Source organism: Tubulanus polymorphus, chromosome 5, assembly GCF_964204645.1.
Source record: "Tubulanus polymorphus chromosome 5, tnTubPoly1.2, whole genome shotgun sequence".
Taxonomy (NCBI): Eukaryota; Metazoa; Nemertea; class Palaeonemertea; order Tubulaniformes; family Tubulanidae; genus Tubulanus; species Tubulanus polymorphus.
Genome location: NC_134029.1, coordinates 21,421,728 through 21,443,608, shown reverse-complemented (window position 1 = coordinate 21,443,608; position 21,881 = coordinate 21,421,728). Strand labels below are relative to the sequence as shown.

Below are 21,881 nucleotides of genomic sequence, written 5' to 3'. Positions count from 1 at the left end.
TCGTGATCGTAATCTTTTAAATATATTTTTCACTTGACAAAAATAAAATGATATTATACACACGGTAATTTACATAATAGCAGCCGTTATCCTTCGTAGCGTACCCGACTTATTCATCCAATGGTTTAGAAATATTGTTGAACATTTTAGAGTACAATTCAAATAAATCAATCAAAAAAATGTATGCCTGACAGAAAGGGATTAACGTTTCACAATAAATGTTTTTGATTTCGATGATAATGATTCTATTTTCTTCGCGCAAAGGTTTAAGGAGAGCGCTTACCATGAAATATCGAAACGGTATAATTCAGTGCAGAAACTATGTTTCATATTCTTGTTTTTATTCCTCAAGTTTGCAATCCGTTTTTTCCACCCCCTGCGCAGTTTTTCGCTGTCTTCCCCCATTATTTTCAGAACTACCATGGACAAAAGGCGGACGCGTGTCGCATACATTAGAAAAAAGATACCTCCCGTGAAGCAATTGGGAGGACCACCTCCCTGATTAGAACAAAACAATGATAAATTTCCCCCTATATTTACCAGCTCAAACGAATCTTATCCCTCACCGGAAGTCACTGGTTTTGCACACATATTCAATAATTTACATGTGTTATTTATAACATTAATTTAGTTAACAAATAATTAATACATTATTTCACGATCATTAATTACGTTTGACAACACCATCTTTGACAACATGTTATGATCTCATTTGCCCAAGACTCATTCCCCGTTTTCCCAACAATATGTTGCGTTATATGGGCTTCATCGTTTGTATCTGATGAACATCGATCACAGCTTTTTAAAATGCAAGTTTATACATGTGGGGCGGCAATATACAGGTTTTAACACAAATACTCACTGCTCGGGTCAATGGGAATATACCGAAATATTATCATCAAAGTTTTAGGATTTTTGTCGTGTATTCATTGTTCTCATTCCGTAGAAAACGTTACCATAAACCGTATATACATCAGCTTTAGCAGCTATGTACAAATCAGAGGGCATTACAAACATGGGACTAGTCCAAATTGGAATCAATGCCCATTCGGTCCTAAGCCATTTAAGTCTTACATCTTACACTTTGTACCCTTACTTATTGAGATTTTGAAATAACCTATGGTATACAAATTCAAAGTACTTAGATACGTGTTTCAACCTTCACCGAAGGTCGAAGAACATAAAATCTAGATAAATTGACCTTGATCCTGTAGTTGTATCATATGTTTTTGTGTGTGTGTGTGATTTGACTATAATTAGGTACAACACATTTCGAAAAAGCAACAACAAACATGGATTACTTGTTGAATTCAAAGAAACTGATACATATTATATAACTTATTTATAGGGAGATTAATCAACGGCAGAAGATAGAATGTTTCATTAATTAGAAGAATTTATGTCACATTCGCTGGATTTGAAGCGATGTTATTGATAAATATCGTCTTATTTTAAGATCTATCAGTGGTTTGCGTGTAAACAATCATTAACTATTGAGGAGTTTTAGAATTTTCGTTTTAATTGAGACTTTTCAATTGAGCAATGTATCGTTGATCAAATTGCAGAGATTCTAGCTAATACGCCGAATGAGACTGATAACCTCGTCAAAGGTGTTTGATTAATTCTAACCATAACTTAAATTTTGAGTGATTTTGATTTTAGTAGTTCCAAGCATCTGACTGTCCGAGGAATGAATACTCGTCGTCCGGTTCGAATCGTTGGTCGTATTGTTCAGCGAGAATCCTATCGCGCATCTCCTGCTCATCTTCGGGACGAACCTCGTTGTAGTACTCGTAAGCCGAGTTATCGCCGGTCGTCTGCTGGGCACCGGCCGTCTTGATTATCTGTTTCAATAGAGAGGTCTGTTTGTACGACTGGTGACTATTCGGATCCGTACTGGCCGTCTTCGGTTCGGCTTTCAAATTGATGGCTCTCTGGTCCTCGAAGTTTCCCCAGTTCCACTGCGGCGGTCCGAACGTCCAGCAGTTAGTCACGCTAGGCAAATGATCCCCGTGTGTCCAATACATAATGTAGAAGTTACACATTTCATCTTTAGCCGTTGAACTGAAAATGAACAGATGCAATTAGCATTATAGGCCGATACATAAAAGCTGTATACGAAACGGTTATCTAATCTAATCTAGAATGATTTGTGCTCTGGAGGATGAGGAAGTAAAAAAGAAACGTTTCATGTAAATTGCGCACGAATCTGCTAATTGGCACGATATATCATCGATATTGCCGTTCTGAATCATCCGATATTTCTATTCCTTACCCAATTTGTACAACCTCGTTATCTTTATTTACCATGGTGCATCTCGCCGCCTAAAATGAGAATGAATGAGTGTAAATTACTCGATGAAATCATTCGTCTTATTAATACAGCATCCATGGACGTATCTAAACGTCCATGGTCTATCAAGTATTCATGAACTTACTAAGATATCGCCTTTCTTCACATCCATGCCTGGATTGGTCACTTTATAAAACATCTGTAATCATATGAATTATTCGAGTTAATATCAACACGTTAATCACTCTTAAACACGAGGTGAGATGTGGCAGATTATAGACGATAGCGACCTGAGGTTGTTGCGGTGATTTCCGACCTATCTCCGTCCATTTTCCATCACGTATTCGATATCCAGAATTGACCACGCCTATAATCATAGAGAACTCTCTCTCTCTCATTATCGATTCTCACGCGATAGCAAATTACCAAAAATGTTGCAATGAATGTGTATTTCATGTTTGATCGTCAAATGTGGATAATGCGCTTACCGTGACTGTGCGCATGGGTCCTGTACGCAAATGGATAGATGTCGATTTTGTCTTTGTATTTGCATGCCGTCTCCATGTAAACTAAAGATAATAATTATCGGGGTAATCGTATGAGTACATCTGCGTGTATCAGTTTATCTATATTTGAGAAATCATGCAGTTGTTTATTTTAGATTTCCAGATTTACAACACAAAAAATAGAAAAAGTGTACATCCTGGACACACGTGATTTCTGACACGACAAGACAATAGTCAAAATTAATAGACATTGAATATCATCACGACAAAAAATATCCAGGAATGAAAATACGTGAAATAACGATCATTCGAATATCTACGGACCAGTATGATCGACAAAACAATTAAGAAAAACAAAACAACAGTCACCCTAGAGGAATCTTGAAGGGAATAGGTCACAACACAGCAAAGCGAATTCGTCCCCACGAATCCAAACATGTATGGATTTTTCAGGTTTTTAGAAAAGAAAGGCATTTTAGTCAAGATATGAGTTCTGAAGCCCGTTTACCATGAAACGGATTGCCAAAGTATTCAATTTCACGTCCGTCACCCAAATTTCAGTTCACATATCTAAAGAAACTGTAGGGGAAACGGATTTTCTAAAATTATACCAATTGATGTAGCAGAGATCGCCCCGCTTGTTCCCATTGCTATGACACCGGCACCATTAGGAGTACTGAAATATCAATGAGTATATATACCCCGTTGGTTCATAAAAAGTACCTATTTTCTGTCGCTGTGAATAAGGTTAGCTTTAGCTTTATGAGGGCTTATCATTAGTTGTCCATGGTGTCTAAATTTGTCCCTAATCCATAATTTGCACATCAGGCAAAGTAATTTCATGCTGCTGCAATATAAGTGTTGACAATATCTATACTGAAAGCCCAGTTAACACATGGCCATACCGGTACTTTCAGGGGCTATCGTTCCCCCGGTGGACATCACGTATATTCCACCAACCATCGGAGTTCTGTTACGAATAAAACAGAAAAATGATTCGCAAGATGATGGATATGAAATGTATGTACGCCATGAGTATATCTGTGATAAGATATAATTTCTGTACATTTTTGGGTGCTTTCATTCGACCCTTAGTTACGTGACCATATCTATTACTGTGACAACGTGCTCGGTAACCAGTGGAGTCAGTTTTCCTATAGGATATCGCATTGGTTTAATATCTAATTGATTTCATTTTGATCTATATCAATGATGAACCTATTTAGATGCAGCTGACTATTTTATTAATGTCTGTTCTAATATCGATGTTTCATGTTTTAGATATAGCCCGACTTTTTAGCCCGACATTTTAGGTTTTCAATTATGCATTTGAATTCTTGTATACCGTACGCTTTGTGTTGTAATTTTGGTAGTGGGATTATGTTTTATGCATTTGAAAATGACTTCTTACAAATAGACAAAAAACTACCACAGCTAGTTAGAAGGTGTTTGATTACATCTGAGGGACGGGTAATACCAAGGTATTCTTAGATACCTCATGCATAAACACTAATATTACACAAAAAAGACATAAACGTAGATACATGTTCGCAGTTATTATGTTGTGGTTATTTTACCTGTACTCCTGGGGGCGATTGACCCCACTGTGGACATTAGATAAATTCCAGCACTCTTAGGTGTTCTATCATGCAAATATAACGATCGTGTACTGATTTAATAACAGGCTTTCTACACAGGAGAGTTGATATAGATGATACATAGCGATATATATTTTTGATGTAAGAAAATTAGAAAGATTTCGTAAATGAATATAATGTAGGTATGGACGCCATATACGTCTAGTCTATTGATTTCCTACGTTGCGAAATGAAGTAGCAGAAGAGATATGAAGTATTATTTGAATTGCAGTTTTTGACGTGGATCGAATCTAATTTGATTCTCTACTCGTCATACGCCGCGCTATCGGGTCTATTACTGGCAGTGATGTGGTGGAAACGTGTTCTTCGCCCGCAGGAGAAATGAATATGCATTTCTCTCGATTTAATTAGATTTTAACTTACGGCTGCGGAGAGAGTTGCAGTTCTAATCCCGAATTATCCGTATCACCCTCTGTAATTAGAAAGGATCGGCACGGCAATTTCAGACATAGCATCAACTATAAATTTGGTATAATCCAACTAAAAGTTTCCGACTACGTGACTTGGAAAAATCGTGAATACCAACTTAGTCATGTCTCAAAGATCGTCTTAAAGGAGAGAAGTATTTCAAGACTTACTGACAAATCTATCTACGTCTTTGTAGTGAATTTGTAAAACGAGCCAGTTGATTTTACTGTCTCCGCCGATCTTAAAACCGACATCTGAAATTGAGAAGAACATATAGATTTAAAAAAACAATTCTTATACGCGTTTCAAACATCAGATTGACTGGTTGGATTAGGTTCCTGAGAGGTCTATTACCTTTCGGTAGCTGAAGGTTGGGCGCCTCCATTGCCCAGGCATAAATGATCTTTGCTCCTGATGCACAAGTTGGGCCTTGTCTCATGGTTTTACCATCACCCGAATGCATTTCTCCGCAATCCCTGAATGACATCAATGACAAAAAAATTTCTTATGAATCCGAAGACTTTGCTTTTTGGTATAAACGGTTAGAAAATCAATCAGAATTTCAATGTTTGTTTCCATTTAAACGTGATATTGGTACACTGATTGAATAATAAAAATCGAATCCAATGAATTAAATCTAAATTATTTTGAAGACAATTGTTCTGTGTTTTTCAACATATTTTCTTTCAATTTCTTGTCTTAGGACTTCGGAAAATTTTTCTGCAAATAGTTACAGGAAAATGGCGTAATTTCCTTACCATGAGGAATCTTTGAATCCTGGAGATTCGCAACCATATAACAACATGTGATGCGCCGTGTGTGGTTTTGATTGTTTCGGAGTAAATGACACTAGATAATAGAGTAATCATGAGATACTTCAACGTACTGATTTACGAAATTTCAAAAGAATCGGAGAAAATAAACAAATGATTTGACAAGATATTGGATCGATGTTATTATCATCGATGTATTGAAACCTACCGACATATTCAGTTGAGTTCATTTTCATCGCAGTACACATGTATGTATCATGCTGAAACAACGTTCATAAAACGCATTACAGAATTATTGATGATAGGAATATAATTTTATCTGACTGGTGGAACGCCGCATACTCGAAATACGAGAAAAACGCTTAGGACTCTCAACATTTCGATGCGCGTTAGAGACGAATGCTTTCAAAATTAAATCTGACTTTTAAATTTGATTGAAAACGGCATCTACGAACAAAACAAAGATATCTCATCGATTGTCACTTCAACTGAAATTTCAATTCAGGCGAAGGTTAAGGTCAACAAGGTTAAATCGATCGATGGATAAGTGTGAATTATATATGTATTAATGAAACTTTATTGACAAGGTTTTAATGGATTGATACTTGTGCTGCGACGCATATATACATCCCGATTACTGGAATTTGGATTTCTCTCAAAGCGGTGATAATTAAATTCGTTGATGCCCGGTAATAAGGTGACAGAATGTATCCACGTCTGCTCCACGCTGTAGCATCGTCTTTTCGCGCACCTTGTTTCTATGGCAACGACGTCGAAACGTCATTGTAGCGTGGATTAATTCATTACGTTATAAATATCTAATTACGTATCTATAGCAATATTTGTGTGAAGCTATTCATCCATTATCAACAATTCAAGGACCTGCTACCTGTGGCATGTTGAAGTATCCAATATGCCCAGTTTGGCAGGGTCTACGAGCAATCATCATGATTGCTCGTAGGTAGTGTGCAGTTGGATTTCAGTTAGAATCAGTTCATTTTCAATTGTTAACTCATAATTTAACGCACGCCAGTGCTTGTGCATCCGGGGAAGCGGAACATTTTCATCACATGTAATACTGTAAAATCCCACGATTCAGAAAATGAAAATAGTCCGAAAGGTTTTCTTTAAGCTATATTTTATTTTCAACGTATTCTAAACTTTAACTCGAAAAAAATCCTTTTTTATTTTTTGGTCGTGTATTGTACCGTATAATCGTTTCATCGCGGAGTGTTCCATCAAGAATTTCATCGTGAAGTAGTGTTTAATAATTCCGGCGTTGTATTGATAAATGACTTAACCGCCTGGTGAATGAATAAGTAATTTGAAGTCTCTATTTCAAAAGATTATTAAGAGGATTGGTTTTAATAGATGATAATCGGTTTATTCGCGTAGAATATATAATTCGGCCTAGTTTATTCTTCAATAGCGACCGTTTTTTTCCTCGGTGATACGAGAAAATGTCAGCTCAGTCGTTAGAGAATCGTGGCACGATTCGCCCACTCAGCTTCGATGATATTGCCGTGCCTTTTGTCACGTTGTCAATGATATACTAAAAATACATCGATATACATTATCCCGATATGATGTATTCTAAATATTCTTTTAGTTCAGTTTATCTTCTCGCATTATGTAGAGTATCTACTGAAATCGCTTTTATTGTTCCTTTTTGAACATAAATCTTCTGTATCTGCAAGGAGAGCACAGCTGTACACTGATCTACGTGAAATTGTATACATATTTCCGTATAAAATTCTACAGATCTTGTAATTCGTTTTGAAAATTACTCAAATATCCATTTGTGAGATCCATCGGTTGCACCCGTCCTTTTCGGCCGAGGAAAACACGATCAATTTATCAGATTGCGTGAATAGGATCTCAGGGTGAGAGGATCTCTGAGAGAATTTCGCTTACTGCCTAGATAAGATTTTTGTGGCAAGAAAATCTAATAGATATACTTTTTTTTAAATTCGAATTTGTGAACATTATAATACAGTGTGTCCCCGAAAATGGTTCCTCCGAAATGATTAAACATTTGTAACTTAATCTATATGAGTAAATGAATTTTTGTGATGGATTAGTAATCAGTAGGATGTCTTCTTTACATATTAAGGGTAATTGGTCATCGCGCCTAGCTGGCTTTCACTGCTGACTAATTATGAAGCGACCTATTTCACTGCAAAACCAAACTTGATAATTGAAATTAAGATGTTTACTTATGATGTCATTGTTCATCAAACTCTCCTAAACAACGGCCTCTATCGAGACCAACAATTTCTATCTAATTTCTATTTAATAATGGCGTCAGAATAGGGGAAACAGCTCCATCAAAAAAGCAAAAATAATGTTATGTATATTTCTTTTAAAATTCATATTTCTTTCAGACACCTGTTCAGATAATGTACATGAGATTCAATGTAGTGAGACACCTGTTATGAAAACAAGTGACATGTGTGCAGTGTATTCAAGTCGTAGCGGGGTCGACAGGAGGACAATATACTGGCTGTAAGCTGCTGAAACTTACCACTTTCGGTTGAACATTTGGCATCTGAACGAAAATTTTGTTCTGTTTGGCACCGACGGCGGAGACCAAACAAAAAATCCACGTCCAAATACGCAGAGCGCTTTGCCCGCTCATAGTCCTCTGAAAATGCATCATGAAAATGTCATAGCATAGTTTTATCATCGAATAGCCGCGCATCTTTCATATAATCAAGGTTTATGATCAAGTCTCATATTCTAAGTCTCATATTCCTTCCTGGACAAACAGGAAGGGAATCGAATACGGATTGTTACGTGATGCGCCTGAGTTAAAGCGTTACAGGTTTTCGAGTCAGTACCCATTTACTCTGATTAAATAGCCACAATGGATCGTCACATCTGGTATTTTTCCGCTGTATAATCACTTAGCAGGGTGTCTGTCTCCCCCCATTTCGATATTGTACATATCACATTTCATCATATATCGAACAGCAAAAATTATCTACAGTTTTAATGGTATATAACTACAGCAGCGACCAGAGTTTATATGGATGGTTGAGATCGAGGAGCCTCAACGACTCGAATCTTTTTTTAATGGACACCCATATCAGATGACATTACAAATTATTGCTCACACATTTTGCTGCAAACAGCCACTGACCCATCGAACTTAAAAATGGATTTTGTGATGGTATACACCCCGGCCAAAAATAACCACCCTTATATATCCCATTTATCAAAACGAAACTAAACAAGTGATGCACAAATACGTATTTTATGGCAATAAAGGATTTTTCGTCAAAATGAACTTAGTATGGATCAACGTAGATATACCATGTCTCCGAAGTGAGTAATTTGGAAGGATAAGATTGTTGTAAACGGGCAGATTGAAAAATGACTATTGATACCGTAACAAAATATCTGACTGTAAAGCCACAATGCCGATGATATCATGTAAATATTATAATGATGCGCAGCACCGATAAATCAATTTTCTGTGTAAGATGGACGCTACCTTTATTCAATAGAATGAATACAGCTACGATATGTGTGTGTCAAAACGGAACATCTGGAAAACATTTAAAACAATTTCTGCGCGTCGAAAAATTACTTACCTCGTTCGATATGATCAACAGTCGCGTGGTTATATGAGAAATAAATCCTAGTTGAATCGTAGTTAATCCCTCGTTTCTGGCTATCTTTACTTGGCAATTGAATCTATCGTTGTCAACTGGCGGGATCTAACGCAGCACTGTTCATCGTTCTGCGTCGCACGCTGATGACGTTCAGGTTGCTATGGATACATATAGAGAATAATCTTAATTTACTGACGTTAAGTTTCGTAGTTGGTGCGCGTTTTGGTGGGAATAACAAAATCTGCCTTCTCTAGTAATTTGTATCGGGGAAAGAGGATTGAGCCAGTCAGGCCAGTACGTAAGCCTATTATCTGCGACTCTATGCAGGTGTTGAAACTGCCTGACAAAATGCTAGGCGCTAATGAAAATACCAGATGTCATAAAGTCAATACGAGGACTGTGATGGCGTACGTGACGACGGTTGTGAAACTGCTTGAAACTTTATCAAAAATTAACTCACACTTTTGTTGATTGATTTTGGTCTTCCATTTGAATAACATTTAGAGAATTCTATCTCAACTCACTGGTCAATTTTATCTTGTTGTAAAGAGGCCGGCTTTGATATTGTTTAGTGATGTAAAGCGCTTATAAGAAATATATCAAAGTCATTGTTATTAACATATCGACGAGTGAAAGGGCTTATTTAATATGTTAGAATTTGGCTTTGTTACAATTTCAAATTGAGAGTTTGCTCCATCAAGCGGGTGCCTAAGAGTTTATTCATGGAACTGGCCGGGGCACACGTTGTGTCTTGTTAACTTCAGCCGAAAAAACTCGCAATCATTTCAGTATCTAGTTCGAACAGAATTGACAGGTGCAAAAAAGTTTCATCACAAGCCCGTGGTTTAGTTGCTTCTAGGATTAGAAAGAGCTGTCGAATTCAATTTAATTTTATTGATACAAATAATCTATATTGAATTAGAATTGCAAACACTGGCATGCGAGCAATCACCGAACGTCTTTTACGCATGCGTAATTGTTTCAGAACAAAATGGCCGACTTGATGTCAAATGAGTGAATTTAGAGATTTATTTTTGGATTTATGCGTCGAATTTTAATGGTAAACGCGATCTAATGGATGGATACGATGCTACACTTGATCCAGAATCTGAGGTGAAAAAACTACAGGAGTTAGTGAAAAAACTAGAACGCCAGAACGAAATCCTGCGGAATAAACAAACTGATAATAATGTCAACAATACGACGACCAGACAGCAGCAGCAGGATCTGTCAATTCTGTCAGATTTCGAAAATCAGAACACCTCGTTGGATATCATCGACAAACAGATAATTAAACCGAAATATACGTTAAATAACGATTGTAAAAATGTGAAGCAGGATACGACGACCGACTCGACGTCGTTAGAATCGGTGGATTTGATCGATGTCGATTGCAGTTTTCAGAATGAAGATGATGAGGAAAATTGGTAAGCAGAGAAACGTGTGTCTGGTTCTCTGATACTGGGCATAGGTCCCTCTAACATCTTTATTGAGAAATCCTTCCCTCACAGGGGCTTTAAACCCCATACGAACGTGTATACCTTTGTCATGTTGTATGTGGACATTGATTATCATTTTGAATGTTTTTATTGTGAAATTTACAAATAGAGTTCTATTGTATTGTTTTGTATTACATTATACCTCGAGATCTATGATGTTCTATTATGGATTTGTTATTGTCAACCTGCATCCCATTTTAACTCTTTTTGTAGCCCTGCCGCCTAACTATGGTCATCTTTTCCCTGTTTCAGTTCCTCGTAGGTACTCGCTTTTACAAACAAAATACTAAAAACCCCAATCAGGCCTATCAGAAAAAGTGCTGTTGGATTAATTTTCTGTATAATGGACTGTCGGTTGAAAGAAGAATACCTCCTTATCCTTACTAATTATGGGCTAATTTTGACTTCATGACCTGAACCTGAAAATGTTGATGAAAATACATGTCAAACACATAAACTAAACATCATTGAATAGTCCATTTCTAGCCTGATGGAAATTTATATTCTAGTACTATTGACACTGGTCAATGGTCAAGTTGGTAGGCCTAAATTTTACTAAAAGATAATATTTACAATCCCATTGCTTAGGCTGCTGAGGAAGGCAGAGCTACTTTCCAAAATAAATTTCGAAAGGGACAATTTGCAACAAGTTAAGTTGTGTTTGTATTATCAGGTTGTATAAGTCACCAAAAGGACTGAGTCCATCGCAGAAATCGCAGACTCCGTACAAGTGGTTGCGGGAAGAATTCGAACATCCTAGTCCGGAGATCGAGACATGTCGCCGGTCGCTGGTGTATAAACTAGAAGAGGTTACACGTGGAAGAGGTAATCGTCTTGCCTGCAGATATCATATTTTTCTTTTTACGCCACAATTAAGAATGAAGTTAGATTTTTTTGTCTAGAAATACAAGTCAAACTCGCTTAAGCGGTAATATTACTGAATTTGTCGCTCGAGTTTGGTATCCCGATAGGTAGTCATGTAGATAAGTCATAGAGAAAATGATCATCCCAGCTATTACAACTTTTAAGCGAATTTGATCTTAGGGCGCTAGTATAGAATTGAATAGAAAATAACGTTTCAGGTATTTGTTCAAAACTTATTACATCAGGGGCCAGTTCCATAGTTCAGACTTACGTTCAAAAGTGGTCTCAAATCACAAAACTGGTCTTAAGTTGTTAGAATGGCTATAGAACTAAGACGGGCTTAAGTCTAAGCCATGACTATGGAACTGGCCCCCAGAGTTCTGAACATTTTCCTCTTAAGTCTGCCTTCAAGAGGCAATATTTTTGTACATCAAAGAACCAGTCCACGGTGTTTGTAAAGGTTTATTCGGTAGAACATGTGTTTGTTGGTAGAGATCTTCTAATTTATGATTTTTTTCTAAAACACGTTTTATAGTTTCACGGAGTTCAAGCAGTCATACGTTAGCGAGTTTGTCTTCACCGGTCAGCGCTCCGTATAATACACTCGGGGACAGTACCAATACACCAAAAACAAATGGAGTACCCATTATTAAGCAACCATTAGTTGCTGGATTAGGTATGTAATATTCACGAAACAATCTAGCTTATTTCTACGTATTATAGATTTATCAAGCAAGCAGCTAATATCGGCAACAAATTATATACTTATTGACTAACACTATATTGCTCTAATTTTTCTTTTTTCCCAAACAGGCCTAAGAAATGGTAATGTATTATCGTAATATAGAAATTTGTCGTATTTTTTCTATGTCATAACCAATTACTATAATAATACTAAGGTGGCGCTGTCAAAATTTCAAATTTTTTTTAAAGTAACTTTTTACCACTGTTGTTGTAGATTTCATTCTGTTTTACTATCTCTTTTACGATGCTATTTGTTTTCGTCTTATACGTATTTCTGATTTCTATATACCGTATATACCTAATCTTTTTTCGTGGAATTCCGACCGCGATCGGAATGAACGAATCAAAAATGAATGAACACTCATTCCTTCCGCGACGACGTTGTACTACTTCATTCTGGAAGTTCGTTATCGGTAGTAGTTTCTCCATCGTTGGTGAACTCACTCGTGTATGTTGAGTAAAGCTCGATCGCTCCCACTCATAATTCACAGCTCCCTCCACACACATACACACATGTTCACAGTGAACTCTATTCACACTCCTAATGCGTGCAACATGACGTCGATATTGAGTAAACCAGAGTAAACCAGAAATGAGAAATACTTTCCCAACCTCAAAGCGAGGAATTTAAAAATAGACCGTTGATATCGATTCACGAACTTCAATGCAAAGCCAGACTTTCATCCTTTGAAGTGTCATAAACCTTCGTTTTGGGTTTTATCGGTTTTTGGCTTAAGTTTTGAAATTCGATATAGAATATTTTTATATGAAGTCATAATTATTCTTCAGCTGATGTAACGATATGCGTAAATGGAGAGACAATTTGTAAGCTCGTTTTCGTCGGTCTAGGGATTCCCTTCCCTCTCGGTTCAGAGAACAATCTAATTGAATATCATTCGCTTCAGTGATTAAGCAATATATCGGCTGTACATACATTTTTCTTGCTTTCATCCAATAGTTTATATATGAGCAAAAGATTTCGGCGGAAGAGGCTGATTATCATTGTGATCTATTTAACCAAGTTATTATATATAAAAAGCCAATATAACGTGTATATGAAAATTCTATAATCGTAAAAGCAATCATTGAAATTCTTATGTTCTCTCACTAGAGAGACTCTCGTCTGGGATGTGTGTGACTGAACGTCAAGAATTATGGGTTTATGAGATGTGGTTGCTGTTACATAACGGAGAATTTTGTTGCTATTTTGTTTGCAGATGGCGCTGGTGATACCGATGTCGACCTATCGCCAGATAGCATCTGGTCTGATATAGGTGACTATATCCGTATTACGCTGGTTTAGACCTAGCATGTAGTCAGATACTCCTGAGTCAGCTGCCTGCCAGTTCTACAATTACTTGGTTTTTTTAAATCTTCAACGACTTGTTTTTACAGTCGGTTAAATCGTCTTCCGTGGACTTCACTTCGGTCGAGAAGTTTTTAAGTTGGATTTCTAACAAGAGCAACGCAATCGACCCCCGTAACTTGGCGTATATGCAAACTATATTAGAACGGTTTACAATAATCTAGCGCGTTATATGCATAAGTTGAATTAAAAACTTAGCTATAAATTGAAAACCAAGTAGTTGAAAGAATGCAAAATACTGTTGAACCAGATACAATTTGAATGAATGAATAAAATGAATACCACCAGTAATTCGAATAATTTCGCGGAACTATGAAGGGCTGGTGTGTATATAATTTATTTGGCCGCCAGCCAGTGATAATTTCTTCCTATTACACGCTGTTTATCTAGATGATTATATTTCTGATTCTCCAGGTGATGGTTCGTTCCGGTATCCACCTTCATAACCATAGAATATCTTCGATCTTTACGTTTTCAATATTCCCTTCGCTTTTCTCAGTTACTAGAATGAACATATTCTTTGAATGTAATTCCGATGAAAATGTCACCTGAAAAAAGAATAAGCACTATATATATAGCATAATTACAGGAGTATTTGGCAGTATTATTAAATGTCTGTTTTTGGAGACTATGTAATGTAGCATGATCGTTCATTTAAAAAAAATGTAAAAAAAATTAGGATCTTCGTCCTGATTTCGAATGCTAACGCTGCTGGCATGAAACAACATTAATTCAGTTTAGTAACACTGAGCTTTCATCATTCATAGAGCTTGTGTCAACGGCGTGGTCGCGTAGACGTGGTTTAACTGAACGCTACCGGTGAAAAAGTGGTGAAGTTATATCACGTCTATACGAAGCCAAGCCTCGATACATATGCTTCCCGGAAGCCCGATCGAAGCTTTTGTCTCCGTGGCTGAAAATGATTAATCGTAGGTCCGTAAAAATCTACTATTCAAGCGATCTCGTTTTATAACGCGCTTTGGAACTTCAGGATCAATTGCCTTTCATTCTGTCTGAAGTGTTATAATGATTGCCGCGACTAATGATTCACTGAAGTCATGATCATACGCTGATAATGTATGATGTATTTTTAATTTATCAGTCCCGAATTTAGTTTTCGAACTATGAGTAAGAAATTGCGATGATCGATAAATTCTGGTGATCAACATGCAGGCCAGTTTAAACTTTGTGACCTCTCGGGTTTAAATTAAAAAACTGGTTTATTCAATAGAATTTATGTATTTAAATTGTCATGATTTTCGAGTATGTCTTTTCAAAATCTTTTTTCACTCCTATCTTTGTGTTATTCCATGTTGTAACTTTTAAAAATCTCAATTCAAAATTTTTTACTAACCCGAATTCGTATTCGAATATAACTTTTCTGATATTTGTGATTTTTGTCTGTTTTCATACGTAGGTACCAGAGTAGATACGGGAACTTTTACTCGTTCGAAGAAAAGCCGGCCGCGTATATCGGACTATAACTACCCGGCGAATAACGTCGACTCGGTTTCTCCGTCTGATAACGGAAGCGATTCCGGCGACAAAAAACCGGAGACGACAATACTGGACGTGCAAACGCTCGCTAAAATGCAAGAAGAAAGTAAGTTATCGTTTAACCACCTGAAATATTTCCAATAATCTTTTAATAAAGGGTTCTTATGACTCCTTGATTCCTTTAAAACTCCTTTTAAACAGAAATTTCTTTATAAAGGTGTTGCTTGAAACTCCTTTAATTCGAGCAGAATGCCCAAAACTGCTTTAAACTTGTTCAATTTAAAAATGTTTGTAGTTGTACAGTAAACTATCCCTCGATCGATACAGCTGGGACTAGGATTTTTCTTGACCCAATTAAGCGTTTACTGAATTAGAATCTGATTTTTTGTTAGCATTAAGAAATTTGTTAACAAAAACCACCAATTTAATGGTTTACTCCTTGTATCCAAATGACAGATCTGTAAGGATCCTGCTGTAATAAACCTTTCTATTTGTGGGATTTTTCATCTATCATATCCATCGTATTGGGCTTCGATTTCTAGCTTGAAATTAGAAATTGTACATCTTCCTTGCCATAAGTCGTAACGGCTCTTTCTACTCTTCATGGTTTCGTATAGGTTTGATTCTATACCCTTTTCCTCATTCTGGTTTAATGATATCAATTTCTCCAGGTTTCTCATTTCAGACCTGTCATGTTTAGCATATACCTATTATAGACCATATGATGAAATACAATCTTCGCCAATCTTTGTAAAGATATAAATTGGAATAGAATATTGGAAAATTGTCTCATATATCATTATATTAATTGTTGTACAGGGTCCAATCTAAGGAATGAAAGCCACTTGTCCGGGGGGCAAGCATATCTGAAATTTTACTCGCCCCCCTCAAAAATCTACTTGCTCTACACAAGCAGACCAACTGTTGTATCGATTGGCAAAAAGCTTTTGAGACATTAAATTTCACTAGCCCGGAGGACAAGTGATAATGATAACCTACTTGCCCTTATGATAATATGCTTGTCCCGGGCAATCGTACAAGTGCTTAGAATGGACCCTGTACAATATTATACTTGTATTTGGAGAGAATAAATTTATCTCGTCTCGTTTCAGGTTTACGGCAAAGTTTTTCACCTATGGTCGGATCGAGAAAATGTGAGTTCAAACTAACATGTTTTTACCATAATTTTTTTCTACGCGTGCGTTTGCAGTGATTTTCCTTTAACCCGCAATCGATAATGTCACTCGGGCAACGAATTTCACAATCGATCCTTCGCTCTAATCTATATTTCACGATTCTCTCTCGAATCCTGTACGCTTTGAATTGAAAAGAATCGTCGTCGAGGGCCGAAGATTAAGTTTTCATTTATGACTGAACGATCTAAAAAACGACGACGGGTGTTTTTTGCAGCTTCGCGATCGAAACTCGGTGGTGGAGGGTTCTATTTATCGAGTCAGAATGACGACGCGCAGTCCTCTCATAGCTCTAATCGTTCTAGTCCATGTAGGTTTGATTGTAAGTACCAATCTCTTGCTGTGTCAATCGATTATAAGGCTAAAAAAGCTGATACCTCGTTTCTCCTAATCGGCCAGGTCGTTTTGTAAAGTTGCAAAGAACTTGTAATCATTTCTATAGCTGTTGGGTCTGTTATGTTCAGCTTGATTATGATTTGAAAAAAGTTATGTACAGGGTAGATAGGCTGCCAGCAGCGTCAACTTTTATGCTCAGCAGAAATGAGAAATGAGGTATCAATTTTTTAGCCTAAATGCTCTAAAATTTTGTCACCTTTCACCGCTGCACTTCATGACTAAAATTGTCGAATTGAACCAAAGGGAAAAATGTTTTTAAGAAAAATTCATTATCTCCGCTTTTCGTCTCTAGCCGATGTACACTACGTGCCTCAACACAGGAAGAATAGCATTAACAGCCGAACATCATCAAACAATTCGCTGAACAGTGGAAGCAATGAGAGTAGTCCGTCTGAGAGTCCGTACAGTAGTAATCAGTATTTAACGGAACCGCCTTCTATAGGTACGGTAATCAAAACATTATTCATATCGAAAAACAAAAAGTTCGCTGATGGAGGACATATGTATTGGTGAAAATATAAGAACAGTTAGGCAACTGGGGCTAGTAGGATCAAAGACTAGATAATAGTGTAATACTGTAATACTGAGATTTATTCAAATAGATTTTAGTCATATTCAATGAATGTTGGATTCCATGAGTTGGGCTGAGTGATAATTTTCATGGCGTAAGCATTTGCACATGCGACAAAGCTAAAGGAAGGCAAAATTTTAATTAAATCCCCAATTTCCAAAATGTAGACTTGTAATTTGAATTCAGCTAACTTAACGCTTATCAAAAGTCCTTAATTTGTCAAAATCGTTTTGACAATCATATGAAGATTTAGAACCATTAGATAAATGATGAATAATGATGTTATAAAAACACAGTTTTTATAAAATCAGCCAACAGACTTGTTTACAAGATTCTTATTACCTTTATCTCAACGCTACTAAGGTTAAAACCTACGTATAACTTTTCATTACAGTTACTCCTCGTAGGAGTCTCCCGAACTTGAAATCCAGCGGATTGCGACCAAATTATAGTGACTCTAAACTATCGCATATGCGTCGAGCCACGTCTCCCGCGCAAAATCTTACACGACCCCTCGGCCAGACCGGTCGCAGGTCACCGGCTTCATCAATCAACGGACGCCTGTCGCCATCGGGGCAGACGACCCCGGCCCGCGGGCTTCGTCAGCCGAGCACGTCACCCTCGACTACAGCACGACGTCCAGGAATTCCCAGTCCAAAGAAAGTCGGAATTCCGCGTCCGTCTGGAATGACCACACCGACCAAACGAGGGATACCCGTCGCTCGAAGGTGAATAATTCAATCATAAATCATCTAAATATCATATTCATATTTTTCGGGCGATTTTCATCTGCTCTAGCGCTACACCGGTAGAATTCACCGCTTTTAATATCGAACGTTCAAATCAATGATCTAACCAACTGTAACAAACCGTTTAACACAATCACCGACCGGTCGGATTGATTCTGACGCATGCGATATACTCTTTACTATTTACTGCTGCACTATTTTTTCAGTGGATTCGTACAACGCATTTCAGATGATTGGTACTTTAAACGATTTCAATAATACCTCCCCTCCGTCATTGATTGTGAATTGATTAAATCAAAATGTTGCTTATGTTGGCTTGAAAGTAACGATTCGTTAACCCCTTTTAGTTCGCGACGCATTTTGATCTAATTCTGTGGATTTTTTTCTCTAAAGTATCGTACAGTTGTTTGTGAGTGTTGTATATCGTGCGAATATATTAAGCGAACTACTGCCGATCTAAGCGAGGATTATGAAGATGTTCGTTTCTCAACTTTCTTCTACCATTCTCACTTTAACCGTTTCAGGATAACAAAACCTTACGACTCGCAAAAATAATAAGGTTCAATATTCTATAGAATATCGATGAAAATATACGTATATTTATCCCGGACATTTAGAAATATTCTAGATCCTGAAACTTAATCGTACTTTCATTCAATATATATTCGATTATTGTTGTCTGTTTTTGTATTTCGATTGCATGATATTGATAAGATTCGTTGTTTGTAATCAAGCTTATTCTTTAGCTCCTGACACTGCAACTAACTTAGACCTTTTTACTAGAACTTAGAATTAGGCTAAAAAAAATTGATACCTGGTTTCTCCGCTCTGCTGAGCTTAAATGTTGACCCGGCCGGCCGCCTATCTACCCTATACATTACTTTTTTAAAAATCGTGATCAATTTTACCATAACAGACCCGGCCGCTATAGAAATGAACTGTTTACAAATTTTATCATATTTTATAATAATGACCCGGCCGCTGCGGAGAAACAAGGTATCATTTTTGTTTAGCCTTAGTATTTTAGTTTGGTTCGAATTTCAATTGCTTAGTAACGGCATATCACACTGCGGCGTGTATAAATTATGGGATTCTAAATAAACGCTCGAGAATTTAATTTTTCGTTCTAGTGAAGATGCCGATTCATTTATATCGTAACCTCAGCTTTCAGTATCACCTAAAATAGCATGTTTTTCTATATATTCTATCTTAATAGCAGTTTTTCTGGTGCGTCTAGTCCACGAACGCGGAGTGTATCGCCTAATCAACGTTCCGGAAATCCAACCGCTAGCATGTAAGGCCTTTATCAATGTGTCATAGCTCCTTCTCCCAGGTTGTTATATATTTTCGACTGTATATTATTCAAGAAAGCTTGGCACCATGGATCAGTTTCCGAGTCAGATTCTAGCAGACTTTTACTGACATCTGACTTAGGTTTGATAAATCTTAATCATTAAATCTTTTTCTTAATAAATGAACGTAAATTGTCTGTTAATGATTAATGATGTTAATTGTCTGTACTGGGACTGATTGAAAGTATTTACTTTGCAGGTCAAGTCTCCCGGTGACGACTTACCGAAAGGACTTGTCGTTTCATGATGACAGTTGGAAAGAAGGATGTTTTTAATGCTAATATTGCCCCCAATGAGGGCTGAACTAGACAATTTTATTTGCGTGCGATCTCCTCATTCGTTGCGCTGTCGATGATTATCATCTGGACAGAAGAGGAAACAAAGGATTTTTGTGGAATGGGAACGATGTTAATTCAATTTTTTGAACGACCGAATTTGTGGAGATTCAACTCTCTTTAAATAGAATAATATGTGATATTTGTTTTCTATTGGAAATATGACAGTTATCAATATTTATGATAGTAAGCATAACAAAGTGTGATAAATATAGTTTACTAATTATCTAAAAGTGAAAGATATTGAATAAACCAGAGTCTTCATCATTTATCGGTGCCAAACCAGCTTTACGAATAGATTCATGGCTTTTGGCATAAACATCGTTTCACTATCTATGTACTACGTGTAATTGTAATCGTGTTCGTAACAACTCTCCGAAAACTCGTGGAACGTAAAAACTAATGGCACGTCTCGTCAGTAATAAAGTTTTAACGTGTTTAATATCTACCTATTTATTAAATATATTATGTAAGATTGATATCGAGGAATGTTTTAACCCGTGAAGATCCTGAGCAATTCGATTTTTTTATTTAGGTCAAATCAATTACGTTTTAGAAGTTAATTTTGTTTTACTCGCTGACCTATTAAGTAATTTATGTTTAGGTTTATGTACCGGTTAGACGATGGATCTGTTACCGGTATATTCATTATGTACAATAGTTGTCTGATAAAGTCTGGTAAAGCTGTAGAAGTGATCTGGTCATGCCCCTAAAATCATTCTGTATTTGCCCTCTTGTAATGATATCCTGAGGTGTCTGTCTTAATTTTTTTTCAGCTGTTTAAAATGCTAATGAAAATGTCTATTTTAAACTTAGTTTTCCTGATCTTATTGCGGTTATGGATATTACTCCGGTTAATCTTAAACTAGAAATAGACACCATTCTTTTATACTGAAACTTTTAGACCATGAAAGGTACATAGTTGTTAATGGGGCGATTCATTAGATATTTATAAGGAGTGATTATTTACTGAATGATGTGTCAAAATTCGGCGAAAATGATATTTTTTGCATTTCATGCCTGCAATAATAATGTGCTGCTTCGTTCATGAAATAGAACACTTTTGAGAATTATGACATACACGGTATATCGGCATCGCGCGATTTGTACAGGATGGTGATGTATATGACGGGAGATTCTTATAATTTATTTGTCATGATTGATTCAAATATTACGTGTAATGATTGTAAATATCGTTGTTCTTAAGAAATAATGAATAAGTGTAATCATCAATGAATACCGTAACTTAATTATCCGTTAATATGAAAACCCTAAAAAGAATTCTTTCGCAAAACTCGAGATTTTTCGTTGATTCATTTCTAGCAAAAATACAACGGTATATTAGCTAGTTATAATCATAATAGATCTGGTCGATCTTGTTTCTCGAGTTTTCATGGGTTTGATTCAAATAATCACTGCAAAGTCTTAGCACATAATTGATAAAAAACTCAAGAATTTAATGACATCTTGCGAATGAGCGTTCAAATAGTTAAAAATCCATAGTAGCAAAAACGGTACAAATCTCATTTTCTAATAAGTAAATATATTTATCGTAGTAGACGTTTAGGGAGTTGGTATATTCCCCTGTTCAGGCATAGGGCAAGTGATTACATTTTGATATCATACTGGTATTTATATAAAATAAGACTGTTTTTGCTAGTATGGATTCTTGTAAACTTAATGTAAATGAGTTTGACAATTGTGTCTAGGGTTATAAACGATGAAGAGATAGGTTAAATATATTTAATCATGATGAAAAAATGTACTCGTACAGAATTGTTTATACAATTAATTGAATGCTGGCTTCACAAGGTATCTCTTCATAATAAAATCTTCATTCATTCATATTTTGAGTTCTTTTTTTAAATTGGGTTTATAGAATTCTTCAGCAGCAGGAAAGTGAGCAAATTGAAGGCGGTTATAATTATAACCGCGGTTTCCATTTCATGCCAGCTTGGAGCAGTCCCATCTCCAGACAAATTCTTGAGTGAGTATTCAGAGACCCGAATGGAGCAGCCCCACTACTACTAATACTAAATTCTTCTTGCCTGTGTATTCAG

The 21,881-nt window shown here is 36.5% G+C and overlaps 2 protein-coding genes across 12 annotated transcripts; one reads left to right on the top strand and one right to left on the bottom strand.

The window, feature by feature from the left end:
• Window positions 1-3: 3 nt before the first annotated feature.
• LOC141905217 (putative peptidylglycine alpha-hydroxylating monooxygenase 1) lies at window positions 4-9,340 on the bottom strand. 3 transcript variants are annotated; one of them, XM_074794031.1, is made up of 13 exons: window positions 9,235-9,340; window positions 8,163-8,282; window positions 5,847-5,898; window positions 5,624-5,714; window positions 5,220-5,341; window positions 5,036-5,119; window positions 4,821-4,869; window positions 4,377-4,441; window positions 2,782-2,862; window positions 2,584-2,660; window positions 2,439-2,492; window positions 2,276-2,325; window positions 4-2,064 (listed from the first exon to the last, which is right to left on the bottom strand). In XM_074794031.1, the coding sequence occupies exons 2-13, from the start codon at window positions 8,274-8,276 to the stop codon at window positions 1,659-1,661; spliced, it is 1,245 nt and encodes a 414-aa protein (XP_074650132.1). In that variant the 5' UTR covers window positions 8,277-8,282; window positions 9,235-9,340; the 3' UTR covers window positions 4-1,658. The 3 variants fall into 3 exon arrangements, with proteins under 3 accessions (XP_074650132.1, XP_074650130.1, XP_074650133.1); XM_074794029.1 differs by lacking the exon at window positions 4,377-4,441 and adding an exon at window positions 3,705-3,769; XM_074794032.1 differs by lacking the exon at window positions 4,377-4,441 and adding an exon at window positions 3,411-3,475.
• A 905-nt stretch (window positions 9,341-10,245) lies between these two features.
• Window positions 10,246-21,651, top strand: LOC141905089 (SLAIN motif-containing protein 2-like). 9 transcript variants are annotated; one of them, XM_074793834.1, is made up of 13 exons: window positions 10,246-10,682; window positions 11,428-11,579; window positions 12,154-12,294; window positions 12,432-12,443; window positions 13,152-13,187; window positions 13,580-13,636; window positions 15,146-15,331; window positions 16,338-16,379; window positions 16,636-16,740; window positions 17,107-17,256; window positions 17,780-18,113; window positions 19,351-19,428; window positions 19,686-21,651. In XM_074793834.1, the coding sequence occupies exons 1-13, from the start codon at window positions 10,330-10,332 to the stop codon at window positions 19,759-19,761; spliced, it is 1,722 nt and encodes a 573-aa protein (XP_074649935.1). In that variant the 5' UTR covers window positions 10,246-10,329; the 3' UTR covers window positions 19,762-21,651. The 9 variants fall into 9 exon arrangements, with proteins under 9 accessions (XP_074649935.1, XP_074649943.1, XP_074649936.1 ...); XM_074793842.1 differs by lacking the exon at window positions 19,351-19,428 and adding an exon at window positions 18,659-18,693; XM_074793835.1 differs by lacking the exon at window positions 12,432-12,443.
• Window positions 21,652-21,881: the final 230 nt, after the last annotated feature.